Consider the following 17,637-nt stretch of genomic DNA (forward strand, 5'->3'; position numbering starts at 1 on the left):
TTACTGTAAATATATGTAAATATATGTGAGGTAATATAATCAGCAGTGTTTATTTTATCCTTTGAGGCATAACTGTCACAGTTCAATGAAACCTGTTATTGTTTTTGTATTTGCTTGTTCTCTCGTAATTCCTGAGACAGAACCTCCTTGTTGGGTTGAGTTGTTATGTCATGTAAAGATAAATATATATGTAGCTTAAATGTATTCATTGCTTAGCAGATATTTTTCGGTTCTATTCCAGTAACAAGCGATGATTTTATATTTCATATTTTTATTTCAGGTATTTAAGTTTCCTGTGTAATTCCATGTCAATAAAATATCGCTGCAGATAAATAGCAATGGCACACTTTCTAATTATAATTTTTATTCTTCCGTCAGGCCCGATACTGTCCGTAGTTGTCCGTCGCGGTCCGACCGCGACACTAAGAAGGTGTGACACCCGGGGCGATGGTTGCTGTAGGTGTTTTTCGTGTATGGGTATCTCTAACTGCCCGGAAATGTTTCAACGTACCCCGTCTCCTTCGTAGAAATATTGCCAAGAGAATCTATATACATAAAAAAATAAAGTTTTTCAGTTTTGAAAATTTCCTGGCGTTTTTATGACCACCTTCCGAAATTCTATTGCCTTTATGATTGACCTAACGAGAAAGAGAGACGAGGGGAGAATTTGACGACAACGTCAGTAGACTTTGACGACTCCTTTTGGAGACTGAAGACTCCCTCGGGAGATTTTGAAGACTCTTTCGTAAATCCCGTGGAATTTCCATTTATTCAAAGCTTAACGTGTGACGTCATGTCGAGTTGCTTTCTGAGCTCCTAACAGAACTTCACGAAAATAAGGAGATAAATAAATAAATACACAAATAGATAAACAGTATTCAAACGTCTATAAATGTTTATTGTGACATGACATAAACGATTCAAAAATCTTTTTTGCCTTTATAATTGACCTAACGAAAAAGAGGAGAAAGAGAGAGAAAGAGCGAGAGAATTTGACGACACCGTCGGGAGACTTTGACGACTCCTTTTGGAGACTGAAGGCTCCTTTAGGAGATTCTGAAGACTCCTTCGTAATACTTAAAAGTTGAATAACCGTGGAATTTCCGCGGGTCCTATGTGACATAACATAAACGATTAAAAAAATGTATTGCCTTTATGATTGACCTAACGAGAAAGAAAGAGAGAAAGAGAGAGGGAGAAACACGACGGGAGAATTTGACGTCGGGAGACTTTGACGACTACTTCTGGAGACTAGAGACTCCTTCGGGAGATTTTGAAGACTCCTTTGTAATATGTTACGAAATAGCAAAAATTATATGTACTCTAATGAAGAGCGAGCGAAGCGAGCTACGCCATAGGCTAAGCACACAAATAAATAAACAGTATTCAAACGTTTATACAAGTTTAATCATAGGTTACATGAAGATAATCAAACGTCTATAAATGTTTATTGTGACATGACAAAAACGATTCAAAAATCTTTATTGCCTTTATAATTGACCTAACGAAAAAGAGAAGGAGAGAGAGAGAGAAAGAGAGAGAGAGAGAGAGAGAAAGAGAGAGAGAGAGAGAGAGAGAGAGAATTTGACGACAACGTCGGGAGACTTTGACGACTCCTTTTGGAGACTGAAGGCTCCTTTAGGAGATTTTGAAGACTCCTTCGTAATACTTAAAAGTTGAATAACCGTGGAATTTCCGCGGGTCCTATGTGACATAACATAAACGATTAAAAAAATGTATTGCCTTTATGATTGACCTAACGAGAAAGAAAGAAAGAGAGAAAGAGAGAGAGAGAGAGAGAGAGAGAGAGAGACACACGACGGGAGAATTTGACGTCGGGAAACTTTGACGACTACTTCTGGAGACTGGAGAATCCTTCGGGAGATTTTGAAGACTCCTTTGTAATATGTTACGAAATAACAAAAATTATATGTACTCTAATGAAGAGCGAGCGAAGCGAGCTACGCCGTAGGCCAAGCACACCTGGCGAAGCCAGGTCCGGGTGCTTGTAGTTTAAAAAATAATATACGACACTCGTTTCTTTGGTCTCCCTGCCATCTTTGTTTACATTCTCCACTCATTAGCGATTCTGGGATGAAAGGCTGTTGTCACCTCTTTTGAAGTTATTCCGTCCGTAACTGATGCAGGTGAGATGGATCTCCGCTGAGCCCTCTTCAGGGACGATACACATCCTGTTACCTGTACCTTACCACAGTGCGAAAGACTAAACTGTTTGTTGTCTAGTATCACGTAATCAGTAGAACTTATTTTTTCATTCGTATCTTGATCGTATTGCAGAACCCTTGTGGACAAAAATTATATTTGCCCATAGTCAAAATTAGGTAAAAAGATTGAATATCTATTTTCAAATTATGTTATCTGTGTGTTTAAACTGCTTAAAGTAATGGTGATAACATGTGAGGACAGTGTTTCTTTGGATAGACTTGACTTGTTGGCAATGGCCATTTTCATTTAAACCCAGTTAATTTATCAAATATGTTGATCCCATACATTTTATTATATAATTAATTGGATCATGTCAAGATTAGCACATGTCAATTTTTTTAAGTATTCTAAATTTTATCCATCTTTAAATTAGGTTAGAAAATTAGCTTTATTTGCAGGTTATAGAATATTTAATACAAGGATGAAATTTGGGTTTCCTAATCTTGACATGATCCAATTATTGTACACTAGTGGTTCTGCTCTCACCCCTTATGTACTCCCTGCAAAATGCAAATCACCAAAGGTACATGTATCCCCAGAGTTTAATTTTCAGTTTTTATACAAATTTTGTAGAAATATAATTTTGGGCTTTGTATGTGACATTATTTTACCTTATTTTCAATAGATATTGTATATTTCTATATGTATTTTTGTTCTTATATTAAATCTCGTATTACGTCTAGTTTCTATATTTTGTTATATAGCTATATCTTTGTATAAATTAAACTAATGTAAGTGCTTTTAAGGAAATTATCAGATTAGAATAGATGGTAACTTAAGGTTACCAAATTAGAGATGGGCAATACTATAGATGTTTTTCAATATGATCCTGCATATCTTCTGCGCTAGTATTGAGTACTATAGTGTCCAGTATCATTTATATCTGACCTGCTACTCCAATCTTTGTGACAGTTAATACACTTGAAACAAAATCATATTTTGCAGGAAATTTGAACAGCACAGTGTGATTTAGTGAGCTTATTGGACACTGTGAAGTGTGGAATATTTATTATGTTAAATCTTAATGCATCATTTGACCCTAATTTAGATTACTTTTCACTAGACAATCTAAGATCTACAGATATTTGTGAGATATTAAAATGGCTGGAAAGTCATCTCACAAACAGAATAATGAACATAAAATGTCATCAGAAAATCACAAACCAGAAAACTTGAATGAAAGAGAATTACAAGGAAGTATACTAGGTTCAACGTAATTTAACATTAACACGATAGACGTGTCTCAAATACTATATTAGCACAATGTGAACTAATTTATATGCTGATATCAATTTTGATTTTGCAATGACACCAGGAATCAAAAAATGCAGCAAATAATGACTGACATGATGAACTAAATGAATAAGAAACTTTGTAAGTTAGAATACTGGGATCATGTCAAGATTAGCAAACCCAACATCTCCATATCAAGGACAGCGAGCCCAAAGATGTAAAGAGAAGCAAACCTAAGACAAAAAATTTGAAAACAATATGTTAAATTTATATTGATGAATAAACAATTAAAATGATATGATAACAATGTTCAATTTCCACGAAAAATTGTGTTCAAACTAGATATTCAAAGAATACTACATAGCTATTGCATTACTGAACCTTGATGACTTGTCCACCATATACCTAACCTAACCTTGAGACTTCCTGAATACCTAAATACAGAAATTAAAACCAATATATGAAAACTGCTATTAAACCAATGATGATTCATAAAGGTTAACTTGTGAACAGAAGCTTTAAAATTTAATCATTTAGTGAAATGTTATACCAAAATGTTTATGTTAAGAACAGTGAACCCAATTATAATCATGTAACCCAATACTCTTCTTGTAAAGTATAGCGAACTCTGCTGTGATTGGGTTCGCTAATCTATACATGATTCCAATACTGTAACTAAATGTTATAAACTACAAAGATTACAAAGATGGAGTTTGCCAACAGGAGACCTTTTGGTCCATAACTAGGTCGGATGCAAAAAATAATAATGATAAAAATATAAATAAAATAAACAAATAAATCCATAGATATAGATAAATAATAAGCACAGGTAAACAGTAAATAATGAATTTATATGTAACTAATAATAAATGTGAATCAAAGAAATATTAATAAACAGACAAATGATAACAAAACAAATAATATAAAATAAATGGCAGGCATTACATCATCTTGTTTACGTGTTTGTCTAATTGATTCTTAAAGCTTCAAACTGAACTACATTACACTGCCTCTGCAGGAAGTTTATTCCTGCCTGTGTAGTTTGCCTAATATAATTTATTATTTCATAACGACTCTAGGAAAAAAAAATACAGCAAATAATGACTGACATGATAAACTGAACAAATAAGAGACTTGAAATAATATATAATTAAGATATTTGTATATTACAATACTTATCATGTCAAGAATAGCGTACCCAATATCTTCATGTCAAGAAAAGTTAACCCTATGATCCTCATGTGGAGAACAGGAAGCCCAAAGATCCTAATGGCTAACCCAAATGTCTTCATGTAAAGAAAAGCAAAACTTTGACAAAAATATAAAAAATAAGATGCTAGATTTATATTGATGAATAAACAATGAAAATAATATGGTAACACATATTTTTCCATACAAATTCTGCTAAAACTAGTTATCCAGAAGGTACTGCATAGCGGTTGCATTACAGAACCTTGATAACCTGTCAACCGTATAGCTAACCTAACCGTACCTTGAGACTTCCTGGATATCTGAATACAGAAATCAAAACCCATATATGGAAACCCCTATTCCACCAGTGAGGATTTATAAAGGTTAACTATTGAATAGAAACTTTTAAATTTGATCAGTTATTGAAATTTTTGTACCGAAGTGTTTATGTTAAGAACAGCAAACCCGATTATACTCATGTAAAGAATAACGAACTGTGTAGAATCTTGTAAAGAATAGTGAACCCTGCTGTGATTGGGTTCGCTAATCTTTACTGGAAAAATGAAAAAGTGATTTGTTGTAGAAATGGATATCAGATTATCTTGAATCTCTCAAATGTTGATTTATGACGTCATTGACTGGTGTGTGAAGTGGTTCTATGTGAAAAAGCTGTGAAAGATGAGTTATTTCCAACTATGCAGTTGTATACTACATTATACACTGATTTTTTCTTTCTTTTTTTGTCCTGTGCAATATTTATCCGTCCCTTTTTTTTTTCTTTTCCAACTCCATAATTTTTAATGTTCAACCCCTTCTTCCTTTAAGCTTCTTTAGCACGATTTGGTTGTTTCCTTTTCCTACTATATTTTGTATATGCTCGTGTTATTTTTATTACCTACTCTCAACAAGTTGGATGTCAAAATCATTAAATATTTCCTTTCAGGACAAAGGTAAACATCAATCATGTACTTGTAATAAAGACAATTTGGTGTGACCTGTGTCATGCAGCTTTCTCAGGAAAGAGTGCTCTTAAGTATCACGTGATGACCCTCACTGGAGAATAGCGTTTCAAGTGTGACCTGTGCCATGCAGCTTACTCAACAAAGAGTGCTCTCAAGTAACATATGATGGCCCACACTGGAGAGAAGCCTTTCAAGTGTGACCTGTGTGATGCACCTTTCTCGGGAAAGAGTCCTCTTAAATATCACATGATGACCCACACAGAAGAGAAGCCTTTCAAGTGTGACCTGTGCCATGCAGCTTTTTCTGGAAAGAGTGCTCTCAAATATCACATGATGACCCATACTGGAGAAAAGCCCTTCAATTGTGACCTATGTGATACAGCTTTCATATCAAAGGGTAATCTCAAGAAACACATGATGACCCACACTGGGGAAGGAGAAAAATCTTTCAATTGTCACCTATGTGATACAGTTTTCATAGCAAAGGGTGATCTCAAGCGACACATGATGACCCACACTGGAGGAAAGCCCTTCCATTGTAACCTATGCGATGGAGCTTTCTTATCAAAGGGTAATCTCAAGCGACACTTGATGACTCACACTGGAGAAAAGCCCTTCAATTGTGACCTATGCGATGCAGATTTCTCGCAAAAGGGTAATATTAAACGACACATGATGATTCATACTGGAGATAAACCCTTCAATTGTGACCTGTGTGATGCAGCTTTCTCAGGAAAGAGTGCTCTCAAATATCATATGATGACCCATACAGGAGAGAAGCCTTTCAAGTGTGACCTGTGTGATGCAGCTTTGTCTGGAAAGAGTGCTCTCAAATATCACATGGTGACCCACACTGGAGAGAAGCGTTTCAAGTGTGACCTGTGTCATGCAGTTTTCTCAGCAAAGGGTCATCTCAAATATCATGTGATGATCCACACTGGAGAAAAGCCTTTTGAGTGTGACATGTGCAATGCAGCTTTCTCACTAAAGAGTAGTCTCAAACGACACATAATGACCCACACTGGAGAGAAGCCTTTCCAGTGTGACCTGTGTAATGCGGCCTTTTCACGAAAGAGCCATCTCAAACGACACATAATGACCCACATTGAAAATAAGCCAGGCAAGTGTGACCTGTGTGATGCATCTTTTTCACGAAAGAATGAACTCAAACAACACATGATGACCCACAATGGAGGGAATCTTTACAGGTGTGACCTGTGTGATGCGGCATTTTCACAAAAGGGTCATGTCAGACGACACATGAAGACTCACAGTGGAAAGAAGCCTACTGTGTAAACATTGACGTCACGTGGTGACCCATACAGGAAATAAGCAGTTTCTGCTTTCCCATGAAGGGTTTATTTCAAATGTCACATAGTGACTCACTTCCTCACGAAAAGTTTATTTCATGTATTGCATGATTATTTACACTGCTGAGAGGCCTCTCCAATATGACCCAAGTGATTTAACTTTTCTTTATGATTGTATTTTCATGTATTAGATATTCATGCACTGTTACTGGGTTGATAGAGTCATCACACATGCATGCTGCCAGCTGTAAATATTTGTTGGTTTACTCATAGTTGTGAAGTTTTTTGGGTGACCTTGATTGACCGATTACATAACTGCATTTTTGTTTGTTTGAAATTAAAGGTTTTTCAGTTTTCCAGTAAGTGCATGATTTTTTTTTTTTATGAAAAAATGTCATGAATATTAGAGGATGGTTGGTGGATATATATTAGCACATCATTACATGCAGATGTTCTTTTTTCCATAGCGTTGTGTAAGGTTTGAAGTATATGGTATTGTTACTTGTAATTTGTGTTACAGTGAATATATCTATGGTAATATATTTAGCATTGTTTATTTTATTGTTTGTGACATAACATTCACATTTCAATGAAGACTGTCCAAGAATTATCTCAATGTCATATGATAAATTGTTATTGATAAAGAATAGATTAATTTGTTTGCTAAATGGTTTGTGCCAAAAAAATATTTCTTCATGGTGTCAAGCTTTTTTTTTTATTACTTTTTGTGCTCGTTCCTCTCTTGTAACTCTTGAAAGAGAACCTCCTTGTTGTGTTGAGTTGTGATGTCTTGTATTCTGTTGAATTTGTTACTTTCGTGAATTTTCGGAGATAATTTTGTGATGGATGATAGCTGTTTATAATTTATCTATAAATGGGCATTTGGTAGAATGCAATAATTTCTACTCAATTACTAATTAAGTCATGAGAACTTTAGTGTCATATCATTTCTGATGGTGAGCTCTGGATATATTGCTTGATTATAATTTTCTTAGAATTTGCCCCATTTGTACTCTTTATATCAAACCAAATTTGGTCACATTATTGAATATGATACACAAAGAAAAATATATAACTGATATTAGTGACAACAATAATAATACAAGTATTTATTTTATATTATTTGTTTTGTAATTATTTGCCTGTTTGTTTATTATTATTTGCTGGATTCTCATTTATTTTTAGTTATATGTCGATTTATTACTTACTATTTACCTGTTTGTTTATTTTCTAACTATACCTATGCATTTATTTATTTTATTTATTTCTACATTATTATAGCTTTTATTTATTCATTTATTTATCATTATGATTTTTTTGCATCCGACCTAGATATAGACCAAAAGTTCTCCTGTCGGCATGTTCCGCCTTTGTGATAATAATAATGATAAAATCATACAAGTAAATATTCTAAAATTATCTTGTGTTTTTACTTTGAATTTCTAGTTCTACAAGTGCCTGGTAAAAGGTTATTACTGCAAACATGGATACTCACCTGGACAAATACAAGGACAATATGGTGGCCTAACTCAGAAGAACAAGGCAAGCAATTCCACCAGATGTGAAGGAGATAGAGCAGAGGTACCAAGGCCACTGCAATGAGAAAATTATGGGAGACTATACCTGGGGGGCTGGTGCAGGTCTGCAACCTGAGCTACAACCGCAAATTCATGAAATCCAGTAATTTCTGACATGTTTAAGTTGTTGTATAACTCATTTGTTTTTACTTGTTTCTTTTGATAAGCTTGTCATAAATATATACTGTGTTGATTTAATTATATGAATTTTATATATATATATATATATATATATATATATATATATATATATATATATATATATACATATATGAAAATTCCAAATATCAAACCCAAACGTCTGATTAAATAATATATTTTTTATAATAATGGGATATAACAAATCAGGAAATGACAGAATCGGGAAACAAAAAATGTGTTACATGGTGAATTATCATTATTGTGCTTGGTGTCATTTTATTTTTATTTTTTTTATTTTTTTTTTTTTATTCACCTACTATTATAATTTTATTCTTATTATTGCTATTATGTTATACTTTTTCAGTAAATGCTAAATGCTTTGTATAACTTGTATATGATTACTTGTAGTGATGGGAGCTCTGAAAGGGTATTGTTGGTTCTGTTGGGGCCCTGGGTATGCTGCGGTCAGTTTGGATGATGTATACCTAAACTGGTGCTACTCTGAGCTGGTTCTTCATTTATGCGAGTTGTGGGTCTATATATGCATGTGTGTGTGTGTGTGTGTGTGTGTGTGTATATATATGTATTTATATATATATATATATATATATATATATATATATATATATATGTATCCTAAACAAAAAAGTAAAGGCATAAGAGGGTCTGGGAGTTTTCCGACCAGCACCCTAAGGTTTGAGTCTTTTAATGTGCGTGGATGTGGTACAGATGGGAATAAAATGGAAGAGATAGGTAGTATGTTTGTGAGAAGAAAGATGGATGTGTTGGTGGGCTGGTTGGTGAGGTTATTTAATGTTTGTTTAAGAGAGGGTAGAATGCCGGAGGACTGGAGGTGTGCCTGTATAGTTCCACTTTACAAGGGAAAGGGGGACAAGGGTGATTGTAGTAGTTTCTGAGGGATCAGCTTGTTGAGTGTAGTTGGGAAGGCTTACATGAGGGTCTTGATTGAGGAGAGGAACAGAGGAAGTAATTGGTGAGAAACAGTGTGGTTTTAGGACAGGTAGGGGTTGTGTAGATCAGATTTTTGTGGTAAGACATATGTGAGAAAGCTATAGGAAAAGGTAAGGATGTTTTTAGGGCTTTTATGGACTTGGAAAAGGCTTATGACAGGGTAGACAGGAAAGCACTGTGGGAGGTATTGCAGATATATGGGATAGGAGGAAAGCTGTTAGGAGCAGTCAAGAGTTTTTACGAGAGTAGTAGAGCTTGTGTTAGGATTAGAAACGGAGAGAGTGAGTGGTTTGAGGTAAAGGTGGGACTTTGTCAGGGATGTGTTATGTCACCCTGGCTGTTCAATTTATACATGGATGGGGTGGTGCAAGAGGTGAATGCAAGGGTAGTGGGTAGGGGGTTGGAGATGGTTAAAGAAAATGGAGAAAAGTGGGAGGTGAGCCAGCTGTTGTTTGCTGACGACACTGCACTTGTAGCAGGATCAGACAAGGGATTGAGGAAGTTAGTGACAGAGATTGGGAAGGTGTGTGAAAGAAGGAAGTTGAAGATAAATGTGGGTTAAAGTAAGGTGATGAGATGTACAAGGGGAGAGAGTGACAGCAAACTGGAAGTGAGTATTAAGGGAGAGAGACTGGAGGAAGTGGATTATTTATAGATACTTGGGTGCAAATGTGTCAGGAAATGAAGGAGTGGGGGTGGAGGTAGAATGTAGATTGAGAGAAGCGAGTAAATGCCTTGGGGGATTGAAGTGTTATGAGAAATAGACATTTGGGAATGGATGCTAAAATGAGATTGTATGAAGGAGTGATTGTGCCAGCAGCACTGTATGGGGCAGAAACATGAAACATGAGAGAGGAAGAGAGAAGGAGTTTGAATGTGTTTGAAATGAGGTGTCTGAGAAGTATGATAGGGGCTAGATAGAGTGAGAAATGAAGGGATGGAGAGAAGGGTTGCCAAATTAATGAAGCGGCCTTGTTGTGGATGTGCTGTGTCTTGTGACACTGCTTCTGACCCAGGGCAGTGGACAAGATGTAGGGATGACCCGTCATCCAGGAGGTGCTAAGATAAGAGGGTGGAGGGGAGTGGAATATGTAGGGGATGGAATGGGTGGGAGTGGTGTCTATGCCTTTTTCTTTTGGCTACCTCCCGTGGAAGGGGGAAAGGAGCCTTTGGTATATGTATGTATGTTCAGGTGGTATTTGTGTGGAATTTTACTCGTTTTCCCACCAACCCTAAGTTTGGGGAGGGGGGGGTACAAAAAAAAATGGAAAACAAGCTATTTACTATATGAATAAACATAAAATTCTCGTGAAGCTCTTGAACATTGATGTATGACATCCTTAATTCTTATTTCCAGGTTTGATACTGTATCCCACATTATACCTGTATCTTTGCAGAGTTCATTCAGCTTTAAGATTTCTTATTTTGAACTGTATCCTACATTATACACAGATATATTTTCCTTGTGTCTTCATCTCTCTGCAGTATCTATTCAACCACTTTTTTGCCTAATTATTTTTTTCCCCATTTTCTTCAGAACTGCATATTATTTTTTGTATTTGTTCAACCTTCCATTTCTTTTTTCTAAATTTAGTCTCTGATATGTGTTGTTTGTTCCTTGTTCCCTTTCCCTACTGCATTTTGGTTTAATGTGCCGCCATACCTATTCTTTCAGATCGAGGTTAAATATATAGTTTTCCTTGGAAAAAGTATCCAAAAATTTCGTATTGTCTCCGTACAATAAAATCTGGTGTGGCGTCTGCGGCACACTTATGTCACGAGTCATCTTAATATCACGCAATGACCCATGCAAGAGAAAAAACTTTCCAATGTGACCTATGTGATGGAACCTTTTCACGAAATTGCCATCTCAAACAACATTTAATGACCCACACTGGAGAGAAGCCTTTCCAGTGTGACCTGTGCAATGCAGCTTTCTGTGAAAAAACATGCCTCAGACGACACATGATGACTCACTGGAGAGAAGCCTTTCCAATGTGACCTGTGCGATGCAGCTTTCTGTGAAAAATTATAATCTCAAACGACACTTGATGACCCACACTGGAGAGAAGTCTTTCCAATGTGACCTGTGTGACGAGGCTTTCTCGGAAAAGAGTCATCTCGAAGGACATGTGGTCACCCACAGTGGGGAGAAGCCTTTCCAATGTGGCTTGTGCGATGCAGCTTTTTCAAAAAATTATAATCTCAAACGACACTTGATGACCCACACTGGAGAGAAGCCTTTCAAGTGTGACCTTTGTGATGCAGCTTTCTCAAAAAAGAGTAATATCAAACGACATATAATGACTCACAAAGTCAAAGCTTTTCCAATGTGACCTGTGTGGTGGTGCAACTTTCTCAGAAAAGAGTCATCTCAAGCGACACATGGTGACCCACAGTGGCGAGATACCTTTCCAATGTGATCTGTGTGATGTGGCTTTTTCACGAAAGAATGATCTCAAACGATACATGATGACCCACAATGGAGAGAAGCCCTTTATGTAACTTTGATTGACCTGTTACGTAGTTGTATTTTTGTTCGTAATTAAAATTTTTAGAATATTCCAACAAGTGCACGAACGTACTCGTAATTACGAATAACTGTCGAAAAAATTAGAGGATGGTCCTTTTTATCTCAGTTTTGTGTAAGGTTGTTTGGAGCATACGCTATTGTTACTTGTAACTTGTGTTACTGTAAATATATCTACGGTAATATAATAAACAGCGTTTACTTCATCCCTTGAGACATAACTGTCACAGTTCAATGAAGTCTGTCAATGTTTTTGCATGTGCTTGTTCTCTTGTAAGTCCTGAGGTAGAAGTGAAGTCAACGATATAATTCTATTTCGGATGAGAATGTAGTGTTCTGGTATGGAGGGCAACCAAGGGATGAAATCAAAGCAGTGAGTCAAGCGAGAATGTGGCGAGGCTGAAGTCGGGAGCTGGAGATCCTCAATCCGGTATTAGGAGACTGAGAAGGTCTTGGGACTTTTAGATCCTTCATCCGATGCTAGGAGAGGGAGGGTCTTGCAGCTGGACGAGTTTTTGCTGTTGCTGGTGGTGAGGCTGTTCTGCCCTCCATTGGCAAGAGGCCGTCTTTTGAACCCTGGTAGCGGCTCACAGTCAGGTCCCGGTTTCTGACTAGTCGTCTGATTGGCCGCCTTCCTTTTGGCTATGGGCCAATTGCGAGCCCTGGTGAGTGCACGCGCTTTCGTGACGCCATCAGTCCCGTCTCGGTGTTCGTTGGAGACGGTTGTCTCGGATGAGGTCGGTATTGGATGGAGTGCCACCACTACACCCCCCCCCTCTCTCTCTTTGAAGCGAGGAACGTAAGGAAACAACCGAACGGAGTGGGAGTAGCGGCCATGCCTTCCCAGGCAGCCCGAGCGGGTGATTGTGCCATCGAGCGAGATCTCTGGAAAGGATGGGCCGGGTGATGGAGAAGAAGTCGGCAGTCATCTGTTGGAATGGTCATGGATTTGACGAGAGGCTCTCGGCCGGGCATGGAGCTGTGGAGGTAGACGGTTAAATGAGTGGGATAAAGGCGAAGAAGGTGAGTCGGGAGGGGAAGAAATGTTTTGAGGATTACGGGGGAACAATTGTGGTGGTATGAGGGGGTGGGCTGGTTTGTTGTGGGCTAGTGGCAGGGATGTGTTGTAACAAAGAGGGGGTGGAGATGGAAATGAGAGTTGGGATGGGAAGATGGAGGCAGGTGAGTTGGTTTCCGCCTGTCGATGGAAATGCGGTTTGGCTTAGAACCCCGGTCAATGAGGAAGTTCTTCGCCGACCTATTGATGACCCTGCAGAGTCCATCATACGGGCGCTGGAGATGGGCTCGTCTGGAGTCCCCCCTGACAAAGACATGATCCGCTGACTCGAGGTATGGGGGAACATACACTGGGCTTGTGTATGTCGTCCTTGGTGGTGGGGAGCGGTTGTTGATAAAGGTCCCCCTGAGTAGTTGAAGGAGGGTGTGTCGGTCGGGGTCTCCGATAGCAGGGGCGGCTATCTCCCCGGGAAGGCGAAGGTCCTCTGTATACACTAGTTGGCACGGAGACACGTCCCTGTCGACCTTGGAAGTACTACGGATGGAGAGGAGCACGAGAGGAAGGGCATCAGGCCAACCATAAGAGGTTTGCTGTACTTTGAGTGAGTCCACGAGTCCGTTGGTCTGTGGGTGGTACGCCGTGATCCGGTTACACTGAGTGCCAAGGAAATGGAGGAGTCTGTACCAGAGATCAGATTCAAACTGGGCGCCTCTATCGGCGATGATGGCGTGAGGGGCGCTGAGTTTGGATACCCAACCTGAGAGGAAGGCACTGGCTGTCGTCTCAGCAGAGATGTCAGGGAGATGAATTGCTTCCGGCCATCGGATGTACCTGCCGATGCTAGTGAGCAGGTAACGCATGCCACGTGAGGGAGGTAGAGGTCCCACAATGTCCACATGGACCGACTGGAAGAGTTTTGTGGGTGCGTGGAAGCGATGGGGTGGAGCATGTATGTGGCAGGTAAGGCAGGTACGGGTCCATTCCTTGACGTCTTTATTGGTGCCGGGCCAGACGACGCGATTCGCGAGGAGACGTTGTGTTACCCGAATTCGATGTCTGTGGTCGCGTAACATTGAAAAGACATCCTTACGATGACAAGCCGGGATGAATGGTCGGTGTTTGCCTGTAGATATGTCACACCACACTGGTGCGGAAATATTGGGCATCGGCTACATGGTTATCTTTTACCTTAATATATTCGATACCCTACCCAGTGCGTTAGTGAGAGGCTTGTGGTCGGTAAGGGTGGTGAATGTACAGTATGTCCTTCTAGAAGGCAGAGAAAGTGTTTGACGGCTGAGACAATGGTCAGAAGCTCTCTATCAGAGGCACTGTAGCACATTTGGGAGGTCCCCAGCCGTTTGGAGGAAAAAAAAAAAAACGATTGGTTGGAGCTGTCCGTTAACCTTCTGTTGGAAAGACCTCACCAAGAACCGTTCCAAACGGTCGGTCCTACCTGCTAGGTGGTCTCCTAAATTAACTCAAGCATTCAGGCAGATTAAGGCTGAATTGGCAAACGTCACCCGCCTGTCTTACCTGGTGACTAATGCTCCAACCATCCTCACCACTGACACTTCCTCTACAGCCATAGCTGTAGAGGAAGTGTCAGTGGTGAGGATGGTTGGAGCATTAGTCACCAGGTAAGACAGGCGGGTGACGTTTGCCAATTCAGCCTTAATCTGCCTGAATGCTTGAGTTAATTTAGGAGACCACCTAGCAGGTAGGACCGACCGTTTGGAACGGTTCTTGGTGAGGTCTTTCAGAGGTGTAAGTTTGGCAGTTGCATTGGGGATGAATCGATGATAATAATTGACAATCCCTAGATCAAAGGAGTGCCCGAGCGTTCAGAGTGGCCATTTTCCTAAAAAGAGCTTTGAGACTGCCATATTCCTAGTTGCCACACTCCGGGTCACCAATTTGTAGTGTTCTGGTATTGATGGCAACCAAGGAATGAAATCAAAGCAGTGTCTTTTCTCTTCATTGGTTGAATCAGGCGAGAATGTGGCGAAGCTGAAGTCTGGAACTGGAAATCCTAAATCCGGTGTTAGGACACTGAGAAGGTCTTGGAGCTTTTAGATCCTCGATCCGATGCTGGGAGAGAGAGAGGGTCTTGCAGCTGGACGAGCTTTTGCTGTTGCTGGTGGTGAGGCTCCTCCGTTGGCAAGATGCCGTCTTTTGAACCCTGGTAGCGGCTCACAGTCAGGTCCCGGTTTCTGACTAGTCTGATTGGCCACCTTCCTTTTGGCTATGGGCCAATTGCGAGCCCTGGTGAGTGTTCGCACTTTCGTTCGCCATCAGTCCCGTCTCGGTGTCCGTTTGAGACGGTTGTGTCGGATGAGGTCGGTATTGGATGGAGTGCCACCGCTACCAGAGCATCTTGTAATTAATCTATATAAAGGTTTTGGTGGAGGGCAACAATTCTTACCTGAGCCATGAGAATTTTACTTTCGTAATGTCTGACATATCATGACGTCTAGTGTCACTGTCCGTCCTGTATTAAATGAAGTTGCTCTTTGACGTTTCTGCATCTAACATATTTTGTAAGTGAGGCTCAGAGCAATATACATTACAGCATCCTCAACAATGAGCTCTGAGTGTGTATTAACGGTTTTAGAGCTCATGTATCTGGCTACTGGCCCTGGTCAGCGTCTGGAGGTATAGTTGTCGCATCGTTGAATATGACATCCGAGGAAAATGAATAATAATAATAATAATAATAATAATAATAATAATAATAATAATAATAATAATAATAATAATAATAATAATAATAATAATAATAATAATAATAATAATAATAATAATAATAATAATAATGATAATGATAATGATAATGATAATGATAATGATGATGATGATGATTATGATGATAAATGGTAATATAATAATGATAATAATATAATGATGATAATAGTAATGATAATAGCAATTGTGATAATAATGATAATAGTAATGATAAAAACCACACGAGTAAATATTTTAGAATAAGCTTGTGTTTCAATGCCAGAACACTTTCAACCTCCTCCGTAGGAGTAGCTTGCATTCATCTCCAAACTTTCTCCTAGCATTGACCGAGGATCTCCAGCCATGGACTTACCTCTCTCTCAGCAACAATCGAAGATCTGCAGCCCCAGACTTCCTCTGTCCCTGTAACGACCAAGTTCCCCTAGACTCGCCGTATATAGTATGTCACCCAACACTGCTCAAACGTTACAGTCAATTTCTTTTATCCTTCCTTTCAATAATTAAGGAACTGTCCCCTCTCCATTAATCCTCCTCTCTGGACACCTCTGGGAAATAATTCAGAAAAAGATTAAATGTCGTTCCATAATAAACCGTGAATCTAAGTTTTCTATATAAATTTTCACATTTGGGTTTGTCTGGCTAAGAGTAAACACTATGAAGCAGTGTTTGAAAGGTTGTGGGAACTTGCAAGTATTTTTGTGGTACCTGGGACAACCAATGGTCAAGTGTGTAGGTAGCTTACACTGCTTAGCAGATATTGTTCTGTTCTGTCTCAGAAAGAAAGGGAAGTTTTTTTTTTTTTTTTGTATTCTAAGTATTTGTTTTTTCCTATGTAATTCCATATCAATGAAATATTGCTGAGCTCTCTTTTTTTATACTAAAATGGCTGTGGTTTTGAATCAAGTCTGAGATCAATGTAATCAGCTCAGTCATGCTTATTATGTGCAGGAGAATTGGAATCTGAAGTATGCATTAGTATTTGTGAGGGATATAGGACAATGGCAATAGAGAAGAGGACTGAACGAGCATGATCCTTGGGACAGGAGAATGAATACAATCTGTGATGAGCATAAGGAATATAAAATTTGCACTTTGGTATAAGTCAAGGCTGACATCTCCTGTTGGCAAAAGACTAAACCGTTTGCTGTCTAGTATCACGTAATCAGTAGAACTCGTCATTATTTTCATTCATATTTTGATTGTATTACAGAAAATTAAGTCTTTACTTAATATTCTGGAATAATGGTAGAATCCACAGAACCCTTGTGGTCAACAGTTATCTTTACCATAGTCTAAACTAGGAAAAAAAAAAAGGTTGAATATATGTTTTCATATAAATCTGTGTTTAGATTGCATAAAATAATGGTGATAACATGTGAGGATGGTGTTTCTATGGAAAGACTTGACAGCAACTGCCACTTTCATATAATCCCAGTTAATTGTTCAAATATGTTGGTCCAATACATACATCTTTTTTTGTAGTTACTGGGATCATGTCACGATTAACAAACGCAATTTTTTAAAATATTTGAAAATTTATCTTTAACTAAATTAGGTAAGGTTAGGTGGGTGAATTTAGCTTTATTTGCAGGAGGTTGTAAGATTTTTAATACAGGGATGACATTTAGAATGATATTGTATAAAATTTTGGGTTTGCTAATCCTGACATGATCCAATAATTGTACAGTAGTAGTTATTCTCCCACCCCTAATGTACTCCCTGCAAAGTGCAA

General features: G+C 38.5%; 1 protein-coding gene across 1 annotated transcript; it reads left to right on the forward strand.

The window, feature by feature from the left end:
* Window positions 1-5,514: 5,514 nt before the first annotated feature.
* On the forward strand, window positions 5,515-12,313 carry LOC143030323 (uncharacterized). Its single transcript, XM_076193476.1, has 3 exons — window positions 5,515-6,904; window positions 10,970-11,096; window positions 11,571-12,313. The coding sequence occupies exons 1-3, from the start codon at window positions 5,775-5,777 to the stop codon at window positions 11,946-11,948; spliced, it is 1,635 nt and encodes a 544-aa protein (XP_076049591.1). The 5' UTR covers window positions 5,515-5,774; the 3' UTR covers window positions 11,949-12,313.
* Window positions 12,314-17,637: the final 5,324 nt, after the last annotated feature.

This window comes from Oratosquilla oratoria, chromosome 12 (genome assembly GCF_046742065.1).
Source record: "Oratosquilla oratoria isolate Oo_2021 chromosome 12, ASM4674206v1, whole genome shotgun sequence".
Classification (NCBI taxonomy): domain Eukaryota; kingdom Metazoa; phylum Arthropoda; class Malacostraca; order Stomatopoda; family Squillidae; genus Oratosquilla; species Oratosquilla oratoria.